The sequence below is a fragment of the Gigantopelta aegis genome, chromosome 4 (genome assembly GCF_016097555.1).
Source record: "Gigantopelta aegis isolate Gae_Host chromosome 4, Gae_host_genome, whole genome shotgun sequence".
Classification (NCBI taxonomy): Eukaryota; Metazoa; Mollusca; class Gastropoda; order Neomphalida; family Peltospiridae; genus Gigantopelta; species Gigantopelta aegis.
This window is the reverse complement of record NC_054702.1, coordinates 74,124,186-74,148,130: the sequence shown is the minus strand read 5'-3', so window position 1 is coordinate 74,148,130 and position 23,945 is coordinate 74,124,186. Positions and strand designations below refer to the sequence as shown.

General features: G+C 36.0%; 2 protein-coding genes and 1 long non-coding RNA gene across 4 annotated transcripts in view; 2 read left to right on the top strand and 1 right to left on the bottom strand.

Moving 5' to 3' along the window:
- Positions 1-23,945, top strand: part of LOC121371079 (gamma-aminobutyric acid type B receptor subunit 1-like) — a 107,656-nt gene that overhangs the window by 57,730 nt on the left and 25,981 nt on the right. For both annotated transcript variants that reach the window (XM_041496711.1, XM_041496712.1), the window contains exons 11-12: positions 5,951-6,068; positions 6,777-6,887. In XM_041496711.1, the coding sequence (XP_041352645.1) occupies positions 5,951-6,068; positions 6,777-6,887 (229 nt within the window). The remainder of the gene's footprint in view (positions 1-5,950; positions 6,069-6,776; positions 6,888-23,945) is intronic.
- Positions 9,058-11,185, bottom strand: LOC121371081. Its single transcript, XR_005957767.1, has 2 exons — positions 11,133-11,185; positions 9,058-9,136 (listed from the first exon to the last, which is right to left on the bottom strand). It is a non-coding gene; the product is annotated as an uncharacterized LOC121371081 (long non-coding RNA).
- LOC121371080 lies at positions 16,392-18,681 on the top strand. Its single transcript, XM_041496713.1, has one exon. The coding sequence runs from the start codon at positions 16,627-16,629 to the stop codon at positions 17,632-17,634; it is 1,008 nt and encodes a 335-aa protein (XP_041352647.1). The 5' UTR covers positions 16,392-16,626; the 3' UTR covers positions 17,635-18,681.

The window sequence follows — 23,945 nt, the reverse complement described above, 5'->3', positions numbered from 1 at the left end:
TATCTCACTTTTCCTTCTCGGTTCATCTATAGCAACTTGCTATTCTCTCAAATTGCATTCTAAATGGTGAACATTCTGATTTAGCATCATATGTTATTGTGTTAAACAAAATCCACATTGATTGAACATATGTAATAATAAATATATATATATATATATATATATATATATATATATATATATATATATATATATATACATATACACACAGTCAAACCTGTCCTAGTGGCCACCTGTATTCAGCGGTCATCTGCCATAAGCAGCCACTTTTTTCCCTCCCAAACAATTTATAACGTAAATGCACCTGTAATAATTAAGCGGTCACCTGTCTAACGCGGCCAAAGGCCACCCAAATCGGATCCCAAATCGCTAATCTACCTATATTAAGCGGCCACAGTAAATGTTAACTATTATATAAAATGGATATTTAACAACAGCGATAAGGTTTAGCAAATAACTGATCTTTTTTTTCTTTTTAAAAAACCCAAAACAAACCGATCTTCACACCTTCAGGAATACTAATACCCATTCAGTCCTGACATCTCTACTGTGTATCAATTAAGAAAATATGACCATGGAGAGCATCTAATTGCCTCTGGGCAGGCTATGCTTGACATTTGTAGGTTCACTTACTATGACAATACACCGCCAGAAGTAGAAATTAACTAATTAAATGGAAAGAGAAAACAAATTTGTTGAGAATTATTATTTCAATACATTCCAGCTGCAGTTTTTCCTGAAGGAGGCGACATGTCAAAAGTTTATTTATAGTAAACTGTGAAGCACACATCCGTTAATTAGCAGTACAGACGCTAAAACAAGAAACAACAACAAATGTTTTAAAGAATATGTCGCAACCTGTAATCAGTGGCCACCTGTCTTAAGCAGCCACTTTTATCTATTCCCTTGTGTGACCGCTTAAGAATGGTTTGACTGTATATGTGTATATATATATATATATATACTCTTCATAAAAAGTAGGGGAACTTGAAATATTAATGTTAATATCAACTATTAGACCGAACATACGTTTTGACTTCAGACATCCTAGTAAAGAACGTTCAGGTCTGTTTATCAACACATCAAAACACATTCCATAGTTTACACATACATCACAGAGTTGCCCCATTGGGTGTTGTTCTCTATTTTGACAATTTCCAGGAAGGTCCATTAATGACTGTTGGAACATTATTTCTGTCAATCTTTTTCATTCTGTTGATCATACAGTTGTTATTATTTTGTGTTTAGTAATTTTTATTGTTTGAACTTGACATTTACTGATAAAAAAACGTCAAGTTTCAAATTTCACTTCTGACCCCAATCGTCCTTCAAGATCTTTGGTGGTCATAAAACCTACTGTAATACTGAACTACTGGTTGTAATGTTTGTAATTAATTCACTATTATCATATAACCATTCCCCACAGCTAATATATACCTTACAATTTTGGCAATTGTATATTCTTATTAGAGTTCCCCTACTTTTTTTGAAGAGTACATATATATATATATATATATATATATATATATATATATATATATATATATATATATATACAGTGAAACCCCTCAATACCGGACATCCATTGGACCAAGTAAAATGTCCGGTTTTCAGAGGTGTCCGGTTTTCAGGGGTCTGCCTGGACGGAAATACCTTCCGTTCTCTATAAAATAGGGAACATGTTAAAGTGTTTTAAAACAAGAACAACAAGAATATGTTGAAAAATGGTGCATTTATGAGCATTTAGAAAAATAAAAACGTTTAATTATTTTGAGTTTATCATCGAGCGAGAGTTCAACACGGCGACGTTTAGCTGGACGTTCCGTCATGTTGAAAATCGACATGAAAATGAAACACTACTAACATCTATTCGACTACGCAAAGCCAACATATACTTTTGCTTACTCTTTATTTCGCTAAACAAACGTTTAAAAAAACCCCAACACATTCACACAATAGGAAGGCAGCAAATTAAATTCCCTGTTATTTGTGTCAATCTTTGAAGCAAATCATGAGACATGTTTGTGAAGGATCACATTTAAGACCTTAAAACACACTCGTAACTTAATAAAGACATCTAACCCAAACCCGAACTCCGCTAATGTTAACCATAATTACAACACAATCAATGTGTTTACAGTAGTTAACTCCATACCAAAGCTTGCGATCAGTCCTTTTAATTGTTTATTGTCAAGTTGCTAATCTTGCCTGCTGAGCGGTACCTGTACTGTATGCAGCGGTGATTACACTGATAACAGCGATCTCGAGCATGCGCATATTGCACTATCCATCGGTGTTCACAGACAGGTGGGCGCCATATTGATTGGTATCGGTTTGATCGTCCGGTTTTAGGGGTAGGATTTACACTAAGTTGACACATTGGGACCGAATTGTTAGTCCGGTGTTCAGTTTAGAGGGGTTTCCGGTTTAGAGGGGTAAAATATACTGTTAAAAGATGTGTAAATCACGGGACCGCGGAAAACGTCCGGTTTTGAGGGTATTCCGGTTTAGAGGGGGTCCAGTGTTGAGGGGTTTCACTGTATATACAGTCAAATCCACTTAATTGGATGTCGGATTATTGTATATTTCGGATATTTGAATATGTTTGTCCTGCACGGAACCATTTGCCATTATGACAATACAAAATCCAACGGTTAATTGGATGTGTTTTTTAACGTGTTTTCGGATATTTGAATATAAAATTATCCTTGTCGAATGGCAATTGCATGTAAAACATAAAAAAGTTTGTGTTATGTGCAGGTCTACTTGATGTGTTTTTGTAAAATTTATGATCATACGTAATACCATACATGCAGAAATGAATACTTTTACTTTTATTTAATTTCATTGTTAAAAAAAAATAAAGACTTACGACAAACTTGTTTTCTTGTTTCTTAAATTATTTCGGATGACTCGTTATTAATCAATACATTTCTTAATTACATCGTAATTAATCCATGAACTCTGAGATTCATCTCAAATGTTACCCAATGGCTAAGACAATGTGAGACGATCAAGGATCAAAGCCGGTCTTTCCCACCTTGTTGGCGGCCACGTGCGTTTCGTAAGCAGGCATCCCTTAATCTCATGTCAGCCACTTTTGAAGCAGTGTTTGTTTAATCTATAAATAAACACTTGTCAGATCTTTTTCTCTATGAATTGTCGGCGACAGTAACAAACAAAAGCCGTTGGCTACTAGTGTTACTTTTAGCGGGATCTTTTGATCACGTGATTTTTCCTCTGCAGCTCACAATGTGAGGCCCCATTTGGGGTGACCGATTATGGTGATTACTGTTTAAATCATTAAATGCCGACAAAAGGTAAGTTGTAGGAGATTTTCTTAGCAAGTTGTATTAATCATGTTTTGGCTATAAATATTGACAAGAATTAATTTTTTTTCACAATGTCAACATGGCAAATAAACGGAAATGAAACGATTTATCTTTGGCTCAGAAATACGACACGGTGAAATTGCTAATAAAAAAAAACTCCACAGGCAGAGGTTGCAAAGAAACTTGGATGTTCACAACCACAAGTTTCACGAATATCCAACATGTGTGACGAGATATGTGCCCAGTTTCTCGCCAATGCAAACCCAGAACGAAAAATACACAGAACGGGAAAAGCAGCCAATGTGGAGAAGGCCTTATCAGAATGGTTTTCCGTAGGCAGACAAAAAGACATTCCAATATCGGGCCCAATATTAGCTGCAAAAGCGAAAGATCTGGCAGAGAAGATGAATTAATATAGACGATTTCAATCCAACAAGCGGATGGCTCTCCCAGTGGAAAGAAAGGAATACAATTGTCTACAAGAAACTTCACGGCGAGAAAAAGAATGCGGATGTTGCAGCTGCTGACAACTGGTCAAAGACGGTCCTTCCCGAAATTCTGCAGAAGTACAAGGCGGAGGATATCTACAACGCTGACGAAACGGGACTCTATTACAGAGCGCTACCCGATGGAACGCTGGCAGCCAAGAAAGACCAGGTTAGTGGTAGCAAAAAGGCGTGCAACATGACAGGAACGGACAAACAAAAAGTTCTTGTAATCGGTAAAAGTAAAGATCCCAGGTGTTTCTGAGGTAAAAAGGGCCTTCCAGTGACATAGAAACAGCAAAAATGCGTGGTTGACAGGTAAATTATTTGCCGAATGGCTGCAAGATTTCAACAAGGACATGAAGTTGCAAGGGAGAAAAGTGGTCTCGTTCGTGGACAACTGCACTGCGCATCCTCCAACTGATAAGTTGAAAAACGTGAACATGATGTTTCTGCCTCCCAAAACGACGTCACTCATTCAACCTTGCGACCAGGGAATTATCCGGAATTTGAAGGGTCATTATCGATCTCAAGTGGTGAATAAAATAATTGAAGACATCGATGGAACGGCAGACATTACAGCAAACGAGATTGCAAAGAAACTCAACTTGTTGGACGCTATCCATATGTTAACAAAAGCTTGGAGAAATATGAAACCCGGCACAGTGGTAAACTGTTTTAAGAAAGGTCGGTTTTCCATGGATGACAGAGTAGAAACGGAAGAAGCCGAACCATTACCACCCACTGGCATGACAAACAACAAGTTCAACACCTTTGTCAACCATGACGATAAGCTGGAATGCCACAGTTTACCAACCGATGAAGAGATCTGTTCGGCAGTAGTACCGCCACCAACTCCAACCCCCAACGTATCTGATGACAGTGAAGATGATGACGACGACTATATCATCCCAGTAATGGCAAGCAAAGTAAGATCCCATTTTCAACGAATCCATCGGTACTTTGAAGAAAACAGCCTTTTGTACAACTTAGAAGATCAGTTTGACAAGGTAGCGGCCACAAACCAACGGCAACGGTCAACATTGAATATTTCCGTAACATCAGTTAGAAAGTTGAATTAGATACATATTATTTTGGTAACTGCAAACTAAAAAATTGTATCAAGGTGTTATATAGAAAAATATCAGGATGAAAGGATTTATTACAAATTACTCCGATTGTGTGATGCAGAAGCCCTTGTCGGTATTAATTAAGTGTGTGGTTGCTGAAATGATGACAGCTGAGTAACTCGCCCGTTGTTTCATTTAAAATTGGTCTTGTAGACTGTTCAGAGTAATGCTTCACGCGGAGGCCATTTTGTGCACTAATTGTTTGATTGGTATTACGGTTCATCGAACAAGCACTGTAACACTACATGTAGCTGTACTTGAAAGAACATTACCGATAGCCGCTTAACACAGCATGACAGGTATAGTAAAGATCATTATATAAAGGATTGCATGGCTATTGTTTTGCAGCAATTGTCCTTTTTGGTGGTTTTACATTTGGTATTTGATGGATCACCAGTTCGAGGGAAATATAGCTAATAACACAGACGGAACCGATAATTTAGTTCGAGCAAAGGCTTATAGTCAACCCTGGACGAGTTCGACCTATCATCAGTTAATATAAGGGTTTACCGAACGAAAAACCAGGGACTTCGGTTTTGGTTTGAGCATTGCGGTGTGATCGACCCTTCCGAGGTCGAGCCAACGAGATTCTATGGTGTGTGTGTGTATATATATATATATATATATATATATATATATATATATATATATATATGGGGTTGGGGAGGAGGGGATTTAACAGTGGAAACAAAGAAGTTTAAATGCAAACTGTTTTTTGTATGTTTCTCAAATTGTGAAGATATCATATTTAGTACTGACAAGGCTATTGGTTTGTAAGCATCAAATCATTCAATATAATATTGTACCAATATGATGATATTTTCCTTCTTGTGACTGTTAGGGTAATAAGTAGTGATGCTGTCCTTGTGGTCAGGTTAATAGTGATAATATTGCCCTCTGATATAAACAATGAAAACAGAGCAGACAAAATTGCAATTCAATTAAAGAGTGCACCTGACACTGTCAACAGCTAATTTTAATGTAAACATTTTTTGTTTTTCAGAATCATTAAAATGTCGTCACCTGGCATCAACAATCTTATTTTGTTTGGCTGCATTATGATGTACACGTATGTGTTTGTACATGGAATTGATATCAGTCAGTTTCCTATAGCATGTCAGGTATGTTCAAACACATTGGGTAATTTCCTCTTTCATATTAAATGATTATGTGTGCCTGTGGGCAAGTGTATGCGCTCGCTGAGGTGATACATTGGTGAGGCATGTATAAGCCTCCCAGTTTTATGAGCAATTAAAGAAAATCGCCCTTAATTGTTACAGCTAGGATATTCAAAAGTCAAGTTACTTAGAACATATCTTTTTCTCTATCTTCTTCCTGACTGTTAATTAACACATTCAATAATGTTACTTTATGTATTTCTCTAATATTATATTGCATTCCTACTGAAAAAAGGTATTTTTGTTTACCTCTTTGCATGCTGCTCAATCGTCCTGAACCATTCTTGTCATTATTTACTGCCTAATGGAAGCCCCTTATTTCAGTCCCACTTTAAATTGGTCTTAAATTATTGAGATATTGCAAATAAAGAAACTGCCTGCCACCACATAGGCTACTCCTAATAATAAAACAGAAGCTTTTATATTATTTGATTTTTAACTGGGGTACTTTGGAGGTAGTTTCCCTCAATTCCGATGCCAGTCACCAATATATCGAGGAATAAGTGTAATTCCATGAATTGAAGTGTAATAATTAAGTATTTTTTAGAATTCTCTATAATTATGAATGTTAATTTCCTGAATGAATTAGACATGCATTATTTTCTGTGAATTTACATAATATATATTATATAGACTCAACATCCTTTGTAGGCCAAAGGCTACTTGATGGTCATAGGATTCTCGTTGGTGTTTGGTTCATTGATTGCAAAGTCATGGTGTATATATGTCATCTTCACCGCTAGTAAGAAGTTGCGAAGATGGGTAATATTAAATTTAAAATATACAATGTTTGAAATATTTTTAATTTTGAGATATTTTAGACTCGTAGAACCTGTAGAATATAGCACTTTGTCTAGCCTTCTTATATATACATATATATATATATATACATATACAGTAGAATCTTGTTGGCTTGACCTCAGAAGGGTCGATCACATCGCAACGCTCGAACCAAAAACAAATTAAGTCCCAAGTTTTTTGTTCGGTAAACCCTTATATTAACTGATGATGGGTCGAACACGTCCAGGGTTGACTATTAGCCTTCGCTCGAACTAAATATCGGTGCCATCTGTGTTATTAGCTATATTTGCCTCGAACCGGTCATCCATCAAATTACAACCTTCGGATTAATTGTTTAGGCGGAATATGAGCTATAGATGAATCGGAGAATCGCAACATGCAATCCTTTTTTACCATACCTGTTATGTTGTGTGTTAAGCGGCTATCGGTAATGATCTTTCAAGTACAGCTAGTGTTACGGTACCTGTTCGATGAACTGTAATACCAATCAAACAATTAGGGCACAAAATGGCCTTGGCGTGAAGCGTTACTCTGAACACGTCTACAAGATCAGTTTTAAATGAAACAATGGGCAAGTTACTCATCTGTCATCCACACATTTAATAAATAAAAAAATAAAAATGTTTTATTTAACAACGCACTCAACACATTTTATTTACGGTTATATGGCGTCAGACATATGGTTAAGGACCACACAGATTTTAAGAGGAAACCCGCTGTCGCCACTACATGGGCTACTCTTTTTGATTAGCAGCAAGGGATCTTTTATTTGCACTTCCCACAGGCAGGATAACACAAACCATGGCCTTTGTTGAACAAGTTATGGATCACTGGTTGGTGCAAGTGGTTTACATCTACCCATTGAGCCTTGCGGAGCACTCACTCAGGGTTTGGAGTCGGTATCTGGATTAAAAATCCCATGCCTCGACTGGGATCCGAACTCAGCTAGTACCTACCAGCCTGTAGACCGATGGCCGCCACACCACCGAGGCCGGTCACACATTTAATTAATACCGACAAGGGCTTCTACCCCTTACCGAAATGACTTATATTTTTCACTTATAAGTGAAGTATAAGTCGTTAATACTTTTCAAGTATAAGTGACTTATAAGTAAACGATTAGGATTTTGTATGCAAATGAGGTATCACTTATACAAAGTATATGTGACATATAGGTGAAGTGTTAACCATATATATTTAAGTGAAGTGTAAGTCATTCGCTTATATTTAACAGAAGTATTAGATATATATATAAGTGACTTATAAGTGAAATATAAGTGAAGTATAAGTGATTCACTGATATTTAACAAACTGCTGTATAAGTAAAGTATAGGTGAAGTATAAGTGATTCACTGATATTTTACAAAAATGCTGTATAAGTGAAATATAAGTGAAGTATAAGTGATTCACTGATATTTACAAACATTGCTGTATAAGTGAAGTATAAGTGATTCACTGATATTTAACAGAAACTGCTGTATAAGTGAAATAGAAGTGAAGTATAAGTGATTCACTGATATTTACAAACATTGCTGTATAAGTGAAGTATAAGTGATTCACTGATATTTAAAGAAAAGAAGACTATAAGTGAAATATAAGTGAAGTATAAGTGATTCACTGATATTTCACAGAAACTGCTGTATAAGTAAAGTATAGGTGAAGTATAAGTGATTCACTGATATTTTACAAAAACGCTGTATAAGTGAAGTATAAGTGAAATATAAGTGAATATCAAAGGCTGTGGTATGTTCTGTCCTGATCATATAAAAGATGACTTGCTGCTTTTGAAACATGTAGAGAGCTTCCTCTGAAGACTATGGGTCAGAATTAATTATCAATTTAATTTTTTACATCCAGCAGTTGGTGATGAACTAATCATTAAACAAATGAAAATAGGCAGCAATCTGTCCTTGGAGGCCAAATTTCAATATTCTCGGGCAATTGCTGTATTAATGCCACCGCTTACACACCCCATCTGTAAACTAGCTGTCCACAAAACATAAAAATTGAAGCACAATAGTCTTAACAAACAAAGTGATGTTTCATTCTGACTCACTAATATATCTGAACAGTATATGCAAACAAATATTTTATAAATACTATATATATTTATTTCCAACTGTTGATTGGATTATCTCACATCCATTTTCCTCAGTTATGTCCTGTTCAGTGTCATCTTGATATATGTCATCCAACATTCAGATGGGATTCTGAAAAACAAATGTAGTCTGGATAGATCTGCTATGTAATTAGCTATTGTTTATTATTAATGTAAACATTTAGTTCTTTCTGTTAGTTTTAAAAAGACTACCCTAGAGAATCATAGCGTACCAAGTTTCAGGTGTGGGGAATCAAAATTTCAAGAGAAAACAAACTAATTTTCAGTTAAATTTTCAAGTTTACTTTTTTACCTGGTATCAATCAAATCTCAAGGATAAAACAGACTTTGAAATATTCAATGTTGACCTTTAATTTTAATTATGAAGAAATCAAAAAATAACATACATGATATATATTTGAATCTAAAGAATCTGTACCAATTTTCAGGCCTACAAAATATAAACTATTACAAAAAGATAAAGGGTGTTGGACTGGGAGGGAAATAATGAAATTAAAAAAAAAAAACCCATACATTTGTCTACATGTATTAGTTTGTACATGTCAACTACTTGTAGAGGCACTGATTTTCCGTTTCAGATTTTTCCCTTTTCCGTTTCATGTTACAAATTCAATTTTTTTCCGTTTCAGTATTAAACAAATTCTGTGTTTGTTTCACACACACACACACACACACACCGCAATTAATTGCTGGTATAAAATAAATAAATATGCAATGAGGCAAAACATGTCAGTAGTTTGTATTTATTTTTGGTTTAAATTTAACCACGAATACGCCACGAGACAGACTTCGGTAATTTTCGGTTTTCTTTACGATATGATCGGGAAAATAATTACAAACGATCACACTATAAACCACTTCCCTTGTATAATTTATTTTGAACAAAGCCTGGCATACAATATGCAATTATGGCATTCCTTTGTGAGATCGGAAATATGGCAATGCCGCAAATGTTAAGAATTAATAAGCAAACGTAACATAATATATCTTTCACTTGAGTAAATATCGGACAATTTTAGCTCACAATGTTCGGTTTTCCCCGTTAAATCGTCAGGAATAAGCGAAGAAAACACGACTGGTAAAACGTCTAGATACTCTACATTAAACATTTGACGTAACATACAAAGGTACTAGTGTCGTAGCGTAGCACAGGCAGATGTCGGTGTCCATAGTTTCTAGTCTCGAAAAATAAATTTTAATTAATCAAATGTGCTAAAGTTAAATAATGTTTTGGAAAAAATTCGGCAATTCCGTTTCAGATAGGTATTTCCGCGATTCCGCGATCGCGGAAAATCAGTGCCTCTATACATGTACATCATAGAACTGCATGCAACTCCTTTCAAGCTATAGGGGTAAAGCGCTCGATTGATGCACGGTTGACCTATGATCGATCCCTGTCGATGGACCCTTAGGGCTTTTCTTGTTCCATGACTGGTATATCGAAGGCTGTGGTATGTGCTATCCTGTCTGTGGGATAGTGCATATAAAAGATCCCTTGCTACTAATGGAAAATTGTAACAGGTTTCTTCTCGCTTAATTAATGATTAATTAATCATCGGCTATTGGATGTCAAACATTTGGTAATTCTGACTCGTAGTCAGCTACAGCTTTTCTAATGCAGCAAAGGGTCTTTTATATGCACTTTACCACAGACAGGAAAGCACATACCACAGTCTGTGTCCAGTTGTGGTGCACTGGTTAGAACGAGAAAAAGCCCTGCATGCTTGTCAGTGACCATACATGTGATGTCAGATGCTGTTCAAATGTAAACTGGAAGTTACTTTTTTTATTATTAAAATGTTTAATTCAAGATGCTCACTCAAGAATATGGGCGAACAAGGAAGAATTGAAAAAAAACAAAACATTCTTATGTTACGGAAAGTGTAAAAGTTATTATCCTGAAATAGATGTTTTAAAAATTACCAACCAACCGTCATGCAAAGATTGCATTTCCTACTAACCTGATAACACATGTTAAAGTAACATTTCTGAATAATTATGTATAATGGCTTATGACATTGAACGACCACCTCTTACACATCAAGTCATGCATCTTAAAACAAGATTATTGTTTGTTAAATACATACCAGTCACAAATATTTCCATAATATGATGACCAGAATGTGCTGACGATTTTTCTGAAGAAGAAAAAAAAAATATATATATATATATATAACTTGTGTTTCTTGTAATCAAAATAAATGTCCATTTCATCCTCATGCAAACCAATCCATCCCCAAAGGTATGTCAATATCCTATCCAAGAATTTTCCTGTGTCAGTTTAAGAGTTTTATAGTTTTTTTCAAAAGAGAAGACGAGCGTTTTGAAAAGAAATTAACTGGCATGGGGCGAAAAGGCTTGATACCACACCCCAGTCAAAGTAATATGAAACAATTTTTATAATATAAATACAAAATGCAACCAAAGATGTGTTGTAAATATTTGGGGGCATCCATACCGACAGTTGGGGGTGAAGTGAACAGAGGAGTAAACGGGTAACACAAAATATAATGGTATAAATATTTTAATTTTATATATATTCTCAGCAAACAATAAGTATGCATCGATTGGCAATTGTTGCACGATTTCGTATGTATTTCATCTTGGTAAGTGGTATCCTGTTGTGGGATGGTGCATAGATAAAAATACATTGCTACTAATTAATTTTTAGCATGTTCCCTCTCAAAAATTATATGTCAAAATTACCTGTTTGACATCCAATAGCCAATGATTAATAAATCAATGTGCTCTAGTGGTGTCTTTAAAGAAAACAAACTTGCTTTTTGTATAGACAATGAATCCATGACCTTTTTCCCCCAGTTTGGCCTGTTCCCTCCATGTACCAGTTCGCCTCCAAATCCCAATTATTTGTTACTTTTAAACAATTACTGTATTTTTCTTTAGAGGCATGTTAAACCGTGTGTGTGTGTGTGTGTGTGTGTGTGTGTCTGTGTGTGTGTTTCTTTTCTTAGAGGGGAGGGATTGTCGTCTTTCCACAATTTGGTTGGATCCTGGCATCTTAAAATATTTATTTTGCATTTAAATGTATTATTTATGATGTCAATGTGATCTATGTGTATTTAAATTGCCCCCGAAAAATATGCCTTGATCGGCTATTTTGGAAATTTTCTGTGTCATGACCCAATGTTGCATCATGTAGAACACATTGCATCATGTAGAACACGTTACATTCGTTCGATTGTCATCAAACATCACACAATATTAGAACAAATACAGTTAAAGATGTCAACGTAGGCCTATATATTAAAGGTGTCTAGAATTAGGCACGTGACAATCTGCCTCGATATGCTCTAATCGTTTTGGCCTTTGGCGTAATTTTGAAGCTAGCGCGTTTGACTGATGGTTATGTATTTGCTGCGCTTTTGGTTAGCGTACCGGTAGAGCTTTCTGTGAACTCTCGTTGCATTCAGATAGTTCATATGTTCAACCAGTGACTTGTTTTTGAACAATTTCAATCTGATTTGTGGAAGTGACAAAACATTTGTTTCAAAGTTTTTGGTCGTCAAAGTCATCGGAAATTTACCCGAAGGTATGTTGATTATGTTTTTAAACCTGTATAATAATTATTTTAAAGCACTGTCACAGGGATTCTATAATACCCGTAACTGAATAAAACACGATTGTCCAAATATCTCTCCTAACTGTATCTCTATTAGATCTCTCTGTAACAGGCAGTATTTCCGCTGTGGCTCGTCTCTAGGTATGATCAGAGATATGATCTTATATAAAGTATATATTATTATAGCACGTTTAGTTCACTAGAAAACACAACAAAAACACAATACACTTTGGAATCTGTATTAACCTACACTGACAAATGTACTGCCGCAGTAGTTAATTAATAACAACAATAATAACAACCCAGAACTGATATCTTAATTAGTTAATCTCTAGGTGTCTAGTTTACACAATAGTCTAATCACTTCACCGTGACACAATACCCACACGTGTGATAATTGAGAAACGCTTCTAGGGGAACTTAATTAATAAAGGAATTACAACACTATTCCTAACTGGTTAATTTTTAATTAACCCTTAACTACTCATTCAGTAACCTTGTAACACAGAATTAATACTGGTACCTATCACAATAAAGACAATAACCTACAGTTTACCTAGGTCTTCTAGGATGACCGGCTAAGCTTTATATTACCAAATACTCGTATAATGTTAGAACAAAAAGTCTACGATTTACTTCGTCAGATGACCGAAGACACTGTCTAAAGAATATTGGTATAATACAGTATTAAAATATTTAAAAGTCACATCAATCACATCAAGGTTATACAACAGAGCAGAAATAAAATATTTACCAAAGTCCAACCGGACTAACGTTCCCCCGGGATACCTTCCTATCGTTCTGTCCTTTTTGCTTCTGCCAGATATCTCTAAACCCTAGCTATTTATTATAAAATCAGAAAATGGCCTGGGGGTATCATCCCCCTATCATCTGAATTTCCACAGCGACCAAGACGGCATATCTTTCTCTTAGATCGCCAGACTGGCTGTCGCCAACCGCGAACAATCCCCTGGCCATAAACAGCACTACCGGAGATATTACGTAACCACTAGCCACATGGCCTCCACACCTGCTCTGGGTGTGTATTAGGCGTACCGATCGAGGACCGTCGCGCAGAAGTATTACGTAACAAGTTGCCCACCTGGATGATGGCAATTTGGAACTGCACACGACCTTCTAAAACAATTAATATCGCCACAGGTGAAAACAAAATTAAGAGCATGTACCGTCACAAGCACTTTTTTATGTTTGTGTAAAATCTGAAGTAGATTAAATTATTAGCACATTGTGTTCTAGCATTAGCAAAAAGTCATATATTAACAAGAACCTGGAAGAAATCGTTGATTCCGCGAAATTTTACAGCTGCAATCCCCGCTGTTTGTCAACATCTCAGTGATAATAGTTCACCAAAATTGTACTGAATTAATTGTTTAAAGTATATTTAATAATTTTCCAGTGAGTTTTATAAAAAATAATGTCTTAGGAACACGGTTTAAGATTTAAATGGTACTATTCTTGAAAAAAATAGGGCTGTTCTTGGCATGTAGGTCACGTGATCAGATTCCTGTCATATGATTGGCTGATTCTGTTTACAAACATTACACCATGTGCCTTTATAATTTATTGGTGTGTTTTACCCTTTCTATTTTATGCCTAATTTAATTTTGTGAATTATTGAATTTTCTTAAGATTTTAAATTTATTTATTTATTATGCAAAATTGTATTTTATTCATACTAATAACATTGAATCTTGTGACAGGCAATGTAATGCTTCATTTATAATTTTATGTTTTTTGATTCATAATCCAATTGACTTTTATTGTTGTTATTATTTTAATGTTTGTTTTGTTTAACAACAGCACTAGAGCATATTGATTATTGGACGTCAAACATTTGATATTTCTGACAGTCGTCGGAGAAAACCTGCTACATTTTTCCTAAGGCAGCAAAGGATTTTTTATATGCATCATCCGACAGACAGGATAGCACATACCACAGCCTTTGATATATCAGTTGTGGTATACTGGCTGAAACGAGAAATAGCCCAATGGGCCCATGTCAACAACAGGTAACAAATTACAGATAGTTCATATTCTTTTTATCATCAACACCATATAATTACATTTTATTTGCGTCTATACACTTTATGTACTTGCATTAACCAAAAAATTATTTTGGTCACTTCTTAAATGATTGACTTTATTTATTTTTATTTTTTAAAGGTAAAAAAATAACAATGCCACCAAAGAAGAAGCAAAAAGTGGCCCAGAAGCCAGGCAAGATTCGACAATATTTAACTGATGATTTTGGTGTCTTTCCTGATGACTTAAACAATTTAAGAAATGGACATATACTTTCCCTCTACCTGACAAATGACAGTTCTGTGACAAAGATGATAAAAGCTGCCATGGAAAGAATGCCATGTCAGATTTGTCCTAACCAAATCATCTTACTGTTAAATAAGTCAATAAAAAAATACAGGAACACTACACGGGATTCTGATATGGAGAAATTATCTAGAGTATGTCTTGAACCATACACTCCGTTAGCTCCTTCAACTGAGTATATAGTAACACAACGGCCTGTGACCCCAATATCTGAGTTGCCTGACACATCAGAATTTCAGAAATCTGTGACACCGGAACTGCAGCTGCCTGTAAGTGTAACAGCAGTAATTCATCCGCCGCCTGTAACAGCAGTAATTCATCCGCCGCCTGTAACATCAGTAATTCATCTGCCGCCTGTAACGTCAGTAATTCACCCGCCGCCTGTAACAGCAGTAATTCACCCACCGCCTTTGACACCAGTAAATTTGCAGCTGCCTGTGACACGAATAATTCAGCAGCTGCCTGTGACTCCATTAAATTTAATTCAGCCATCGCCGCCTGTGACTCCAATACGTTCATCACACCGCCACCAAGGAAACTGAGACTGAGGAAACGTTTGGAATTTGTTTCCTTGGCACAGCGTACAATGAAAGATACATATTTCAAAAGGGTAAAGTATTTAAAATTGCAAATTAACACTCTGAAACAGGCAAAAGTCAAATACCTAAAACAGGAAATAATTAGAAAAAATATCTCAATTGCAAAGAAGGATGCCAAAATAAAACAAATGAAGTCAACCCACTGCAAAAGTGAGGAATATTCCGAAATGGAAAACAAAAATAAATTACTGGTAAGAAAACACAGACGCCTTAAAACCATGAATAAACTTCGACGAACTGATCCCAACTACACTTGCAACATCAGACAAGGATCTGGAGTACAGCAGATTGAAGGGTGAACTGAAATTAAAAGATGATATTATTAGGGACTTGGAGAATAAAATTGTTTGTTTGGAAGAAACTGTACAGGACCTGAAAGAATCCCGTGATGAATCATCTTCATTACAGAAGGTAGGTAAGCAATATTCAACTGATATGAGGATGTTAGTCTACGATGCGATTGTATTAAATGTACCTATAAAAAATGTACCAATACTTATTGAAAAATATGCAAAAAGATCAGGACTAAATATTGAAAATGTACCACACAGGAGTACTGTCGAAATGATGACCAGGGAACTGGGAATTGTTTCAGACTTGCAGGCAGCAGAATTTCTGCTGAAAAAAAACAACATAACTATTGGCTTTGATGTCATCACCCAAGACGGCCTTCATGTGAACAGCATCCACATCACCAGCCAAGATGATTGCCAAGTCCTTGCTGTAGATCATTTAGCTGGTGGTACAACCAAAGATTATGCACGTCACATCACTGACACGATTGAATCCATGGCTAGTGTGTACAGCACATTTTATGATACCGACTTTGACACATGCCGTTCGAAAATAATCAGCAACATCAGCAACACAATGACTGATCGGGCTGCAGTGAACCATGCTACAATTGAACTTCTTGAAGAGACCTGGGGGACTAGATTAAACGAGTTAAACTGCCACCTTCACCCCTTGGATACTATCGCCAGTTCCACAAGAACGACTCTCAAGGCGAACGAACCAGAGATGATGACGAAATAACTTTTTGGAACTGAGTGTATGGCAAGCCAGCTCGTACTTGCTATCAACAAATTCCGATACAAGGATGGTCGAGGTGATCCAAAAGGGTTCACTAATTTCTTGGACAATGCTGGCCTTCCCAGGGGCCTTATTCCACGTTATAGGGGGAATCGTCTCCATATCATGTTCTTGATTTGCGGTAGATTGTTCCAGCATAAGGACTTCTTCTTGAAGTTTTTTGATGAGGGAACTGTGTCCTGTGGTTCTCTGCAAGGAGCAATATTCCATGACTTTCAGTCACCTGTAGCAAGAGTGGAGATCCATGTTTTAGGACTTATAGGTAAGTTACTCTCCAGCCCATGGATGTCAATGTTCTACAAGTCGGACTCCACTCAAGTCAGTTACATCGATGGGATCAGCATCGTTAGAAAAGTGTCGAGTGTTGTAAAAACATTCAGTGAGAAGCCACAGGACACCGTTTCCACAAAGATTGACTTCTTTGGAAATGAACTATCTGCCGATGACGAAACACTCTTCGCCCTGCAACAAACGTCCATAGATGAGCCCATGTTTGCCTCCATGATGACAGCATGCCTTTTGAAAGTGGTGGAAGTTCTGGAGAGGCAGTACCAACGATACTTTGACATCGATGTTACTGATGAACTCAGGAAGGAGACAGAGTCAGCACGCTGCCATAATATTGATGCAGAAGAAGTCATGGGAATGTTTGGTGCTGCTAAGGAACATGCACCAAATGCTACCATGTGCTACCTCTCCTCCAGAATCCGGGCACAAAAAAACAAAGTCGTCAACTACCTTGACAACCTAGAAATGGAAAAAATATATAATTTAGTAAAACTGGCAATTTCATTGGGGAGGAAACAACGGCAAAACAATCGTGAACGGTGTAACCAGATTAAAGGGGAGATTTCGAGTAGGTTAGCAGTAAAATTACAAAAAAAGAAAACTTACCAAAGAAACAAACTTGAAAAAACCCTGAAAAACAATGATTTGGACATTTCTTTAGAATTTCCCCGAGTTAGATGAGAGTCTTCAGCAGCAGGTTAGGGACGTCTTAGATGGTAGGGTCATTGGACACACAATACGTCATGTTTGGTATGACGACAGCTCGCAAGCCAAGACTGTGTATAATGGGAAGATTGAAAAGCTCCTAAAGAAAGCAGGTGGAACATACATTGTGGGGTACTAGATTGACGAAGAAACTTACCAGAATGATGCAGTCGATTATGACATTTCGAAGTACGCCCTTGCTGTGGATCTGCTGTGTGAGGATTTGACGGTATCATAAAACTAAAGATGCAGCTTATGTAAATATTGTCCGAAGCCAACCATAACAGAATGACATGTGCTGCCCACCTTGCCAGCGTTCAATTGACGCGGACCCCCAACCCGATTGATCGCAGGTGGGATGGGAAGCCGTAACACACCTACTGGGCTCCTGATATACATAGTTTTTAATCATTAAAATTAGAAAAATTATCAAAACCCCTTTAATCTGGTTACAAAACCGCATATATAAGTTCAGTCCGGACGTGGTAATTATATATTATTTCTGCTCTGTGTATAACCTTGATGTGATTGATGTGACTTTAAATATTTTAATACTGTATTATACCAATATTATTTAGACGGTGCTGCCGGTCATGTGACGCAGTAAACTGTAGGCTCACTGTCTAAATAATTATTAAAGCTTAGCCAGTCATCCTAGAAGACCTAGGGATTTGACGGTATCATAAAACTAAAGATGCAGCTTATGTAAATATTGTCCGAAGCCAACCATAACAGAATGACATGTGCTGCCCGCCTTGCCAGCGTTCAATTGACACGGACCCCCAACCCGATTGATCGCAGGTGGGATGGGAAGCCGTAACACACCTACTGGGCTCCTGATATACATAGTTTTTTAATCATTAAAATTAGAAAAATGATCAAAACCCCTTTAATCTGGTTACAAAACCGCATATATAAGTTCAGTCCGGACATGGTAATTATATATTATTTCTACTGTGTATAACCTTGATGTGATTGATGTGACTTTAAATATTTTAATACTGTATTATACCAATATTATTTAGACGGTGCTGCCAGTCATGTGACGCAGTAAACTGTAGGCTCACTGTCTAAATAATTATTAAAGCTTAGCCAGTTATCCTAGAGGACCTAGGTAAACTGTAGGTTATTGTCTTTATTGTGATAGGTACCAGTATTAATTCTGTGTTACAAGGTTACTGAATGAGTAGTTAAGGGTTAATTAAAAATTAACCAGTTAGGAATAGAGTTGTAATTCCTTTATTAATTAAGTTCCCCTGGAAGCGTTTCTCAATTATTACACGCATGGGTTGTGTCACGGTGAAGTGATTACAATATTGTGTAAACTAGACACCTAGAGATTAACTAATTAAGTGATCAGTTCTGGGTTGTTATTATTTGTTGTTAATTAACTACTGTGGCAGTACATTTGTCAGCGTAGGTTAATACAGATTCCAAAGTGTATTGTGTTTTTGTTGTGTTTTCTAGTGAACAAGATCTTATCTCTGATCATACCTAGACGAGACACGCGGGTTTTTGAACTGCCCGTTACAGAGAGATCTACTAGATATACAGTTAGGAGAGATATTTGGATAATCGTGTTTCATTCAGTTACGGGTATTGTAGGATCCCTGTGAGAGCGACCTTACGCATTCGACCAGATTATGCATTTCAACCCGGGGAGAGAACGGTGAAATGATTAAACGGGTCTTATATCAAGGACAAGGAGCATCACCTGTACATTATGTTCTGCACGCATTATGCTTGCACTTGCACAATGTATTGCCAATAAACCAGTTTATTATAGCCACACAAGGTGAGTCACTTAGGTTCCCAGATGAAGAAACAGACAAGAAAGGTAAGACATCATTGTGTTTAATGAACTATGGTAACTGAAATTATTTTCGTAAAAATTATTAAAATTAAGTATGAACTTAAACCATGAATGAATTAAAAAACAAAATTGCACCAAAAGGCTGTGTTGAATGAACTACCTTCCCTGAAAGTTTCATTGGAATCTTATCCAATTTCTAAAAAGTTATGACATTTTATGTGTTTAAAGTGAACCGTTATAAAGTTTGTTTTATTTTTGTAAAAATTAATTAAAATTATTAATTAAGAAAGAACTTGAACCATGAATTAATAGAACTGCACCAAAAGGATCTGTGTTGAATGAACTACCTTCTCTGGAAATCTCTTGGGAATTTATCTAAAACTAAAAAAGTTATGACACTTTCTGTGTTCAAAGTTACAATAATTAGTCAAAACGGTCACAACTTTTCTTTTCTTTTAGTAGTAAAACAAAGCCGGAAAATGGACGTGGTGACATATATTGAAAATGTCATAACTTTTTTAATATTGAAACTAGAACAAACATTTTAACTGCATTTTAAAGCTTTTCACAGGCTCTTTAAAATGATTAATGGTTTATCTATCTCTGTGAAGGTTAAAAAAAATTGTCACGTACCTACTAGAATAAGTAAGAAAATAGTAAAATCATGTTTACCTTTTTTCCCTTCCAAACGTGATGAAAATAGTAGGACATCCGAAACTTGATCGAAGTTCTACATTTTGCGCCATAGCCAAGTATTCGGTAATAAACTGTGATTGTTTCTGCTCAATCAAAATGATCTTAAATCCAATTCATAGTGCAAAATACACAATGTTTTGTCATTATTTATTATTATTGGCAAACTGCAAATGGCGCGTTTTTTCCTGTTGTTATCTCTAAGCCAATCAACTCCCAGGTATGACTGTTCAGGAACCGACCAATCATATTATCGCTTTTAACCTTCGTTCGTCTTTTAAGACGACACAGACTTATAATAATAAAAATATTATTATTATTATTATCATAATTATCATAATTATGTACTAATCTAGTGCCTTTGTGGCCTTCTGTCTATTAAGCATTATAAATTATTACTCTGCATATGGCGTATGGCATCCCCATTTCACGAAGAATTCGTCCCCCCCCCCCCCCCCCCCCTGAATTTTTTTATTTTTTTTTTTTTTGGTAGTTTCTATAAATGGATTTGTGAGGACCAGGGAAGGGAGTGATACACCAGCTTACTTTATTTTTCTTCCTTGTGATTTAACAAAAAAACTAACATTTTTATTATTATGTGTGTGAAAATTCATATTAAAAAAAAATAATAAAAAAAAATATCAATCTTAAAGGAAACATGTCACGTAAACCATATTTGGCACCAACCATGTACAATTAATTATAAATTGAATCACCTAAAAAAAATTTTGATAAAAAATTAATTACTTAAAATATCTCCATAAAAGAACCCCAGATACGAGCTCTTAGCGGAAATTGCCGATCTTTAATGAGCAGGGCAATCACGAGGTCCGTGACGTCAGAGACGCGTCGCTTGATCTGAAGCCTTACACTTAAAAGCATTAGTCCGTACCACTCATAAAGAATCTAAGACTTGCACAGCTTACCAAAACAATGAGTGTTCGTTCGCAAAACGTTTTGCCGTATCAATATGAGCTGTTAGTAAATGAAGAAAGACACACATTTACTTACAACAGTGATACTGATGAAAAAACGGATAGCGAGTCGGAGGGTGGAGAAACTGATGGTGCCAGACCAGACCGGTCGACCAATTTACAGCCCGGAGCCCGAAAGTAACCCGGAGACAAAACCAAAACTCGGATGCTAATGCCGAGGTGTATACTGTTCATATTTAGCATAAAGATACACCTCGATATGATGTATTTAAATATGTAAAAAATATAAATGTAGGACAAACATTTTTTGGTGGGTTTTTTTTTTATAGAAAATATCGCATTTTTTATGTTCGGGCTGTACATAATGAAATCTGTATGCACAGTGTAAACAAACGCTCTAATTTACGACAAGGCGCTTCACTTTCATTAACCTGGCTTGTAAAACAACATAAATGACTTGAGAGTATAATCAACTTTTAAACTAAATATATTTATATTTGCATCAATAGAACGAAATGGGGTTATAGTATTTTTCTCTCATAAAAAAGTAGCATATTATTAGGCCTATTGGTAGGGTGCGTTAGAGTAAAAACGACCACTCACGATACCCAAGTGATAATTTTCTTTTCTTTGGTACTACGTAATTGGTCAGTTTTGTAATTTTAGATGGGAAAGTCTACTTAATCAAGGGTTTTACAGCATTATTTACAGTAATGAAGCAGGGCGGCTGATAATGTCCATTAACATTGTACTATAGTCGCGATAGGTTACGCCACAATACCCTGTGATCTTAAAAAAACTGGCACGTATTTTGTACGTATGTCTAGACCGTGGTAATCACTTACCTGGTCGATACCCTGCAATATACACCTGCCAATCAGGAATCACATGTGCAGGCCACGGAAAGAAAGGACCAATTAACTAAAACAACACTCCGATTCTCAAGTCAGCCCGTGGATGAAACATAATAGTTATTTCGACACCGACAGTAGTGGTTTATTTTGTATTGAACTTCGTGTTGCTTTGGGGCTTCGGGCGATGAGGAACGTTTTTGTGACGTATTCCGCCCGAAGATTAAAAACATTATTTAAAATTATTATTGTTTTCTACACGTTTTTTAAAAACATATTTAAATACATCGTACTGAGATGTATCCTCATGCCAAATCCCATGTTTGTATATGCCATATTTAATTACTTGTTGACGTTTCCTTCTTCGGACGGTGAATACAGATTTTGTTATGTAGGCCTACAGCCCTAACATGAAAAATCTTCTTTTTTTTCCAAAAAAATAAATAAATAAAACATTCTACATTTTTGTTTTAACATATATAAATACATCATGCTGAGGTGTATCTTTGTGCCAAATATGTACAATGTACACCTCGGCATTCGCAACCGAGTACTGTTTTTGTCTCCGGGTAACGTTCGGGCTCCGGGCTGTAAATAGGCTGACACCAAAGTACTATGCGGTGTTTGTGTCCAATCTTTTCTTTTGCGATAAAATACACGCGTCTTTCTTCGGATACAATCCTTTGGAAAACCATAAAAAGACAATCCCGATCGTTTAAACTGTTTATTTTTACACCCAAAGGCCGCGCAGTACGGCACTGTTGGACTGAAAAGATCGTAAGCCCCTTACTCCATATATAAACAGTTAACAACAATGGAAGAGTACAGCGGCTCTGACGTCACTTCCCTTTTTTTCCTGAACGCTCACGAAGAAATATGCATAAATCGTACTTTGATACTGATTAGCGTAATTTCTTCATTTTAAGTTAACTACACGTATTTTATTGTTATAAAGTTATTTGTATATTATTTTTATATCATTTTTCTTTTAAAATGAGCTATAATATGGTCTCGTGTCATGTTTCCTTTAATAAATAATAGACCAAAAGTAATGATACCTGAAAGGAAGGGGGGGGGGGGGGGGGGGGCACAATCTGTTATAGTAATATCAATTCATTTTAATTTGGTTTTTGTGCCTATTTTCACACAATCTGGTAAAAAAAAAAAAAAAAAGTGGTGGCTAGCTGGAACAACAGCACTGACAGCAACTGCCATATGTGTGTCTGTATTATTATAATAACAACAAATTAACAATAATTAAGATTTTTTTAAAAACAATTTTTATTGACTTTATTTTTTTTTTATTTTTTTTTTTATTATTTAATTGAAATTATAATTATATTATTATTTAGCAGCAATATATATATATATATATATATATATATATATATATATATATATATATATATATATATATATATATATATGTATGTATGAGATGTGAGTGGTAGCCTACCCTGTAATATTTAGTTTTTAGCCCCCCACCCCCTAAAATAAATCCATACTGTGATCGATAAACACATTGTGATGGGGATCACCTCCCCCCCCCCCCCCCCCCCCCCCCCCCCCCCCCCCATTAGCTACTTTTTACAGATCTTTATTATGACAGGTGTGTCGGGATGGGGGAGTCTATTTAAAACAGGATCATCTTGTAATTATCCCATACTACCTCCTCGCTTTCAGTAGACTCCCCCACCCCGACTTATAAATATCATAAATACTATCTAAATCTGCTAAATGTATGTTTGGTTGTTTAGCCACTGTTCCCAATGAATTCGATAAATCCTGTGAGAAGTTATGAATTTTTTTTAAATAACCATGAAAATGTTTTGGACTTAGTTTTTTCCCCGTTCATTTGGAACACATCATTTCCTTTCAAAAAAGGACCATCTCCAAACTAATATTTCACTTATATTTCACTTGTAGAAACAAAACAAAAAATATCTAATTCCAGTTCACTTATATACCACTGATAAACCACTTATAGGTGAAATA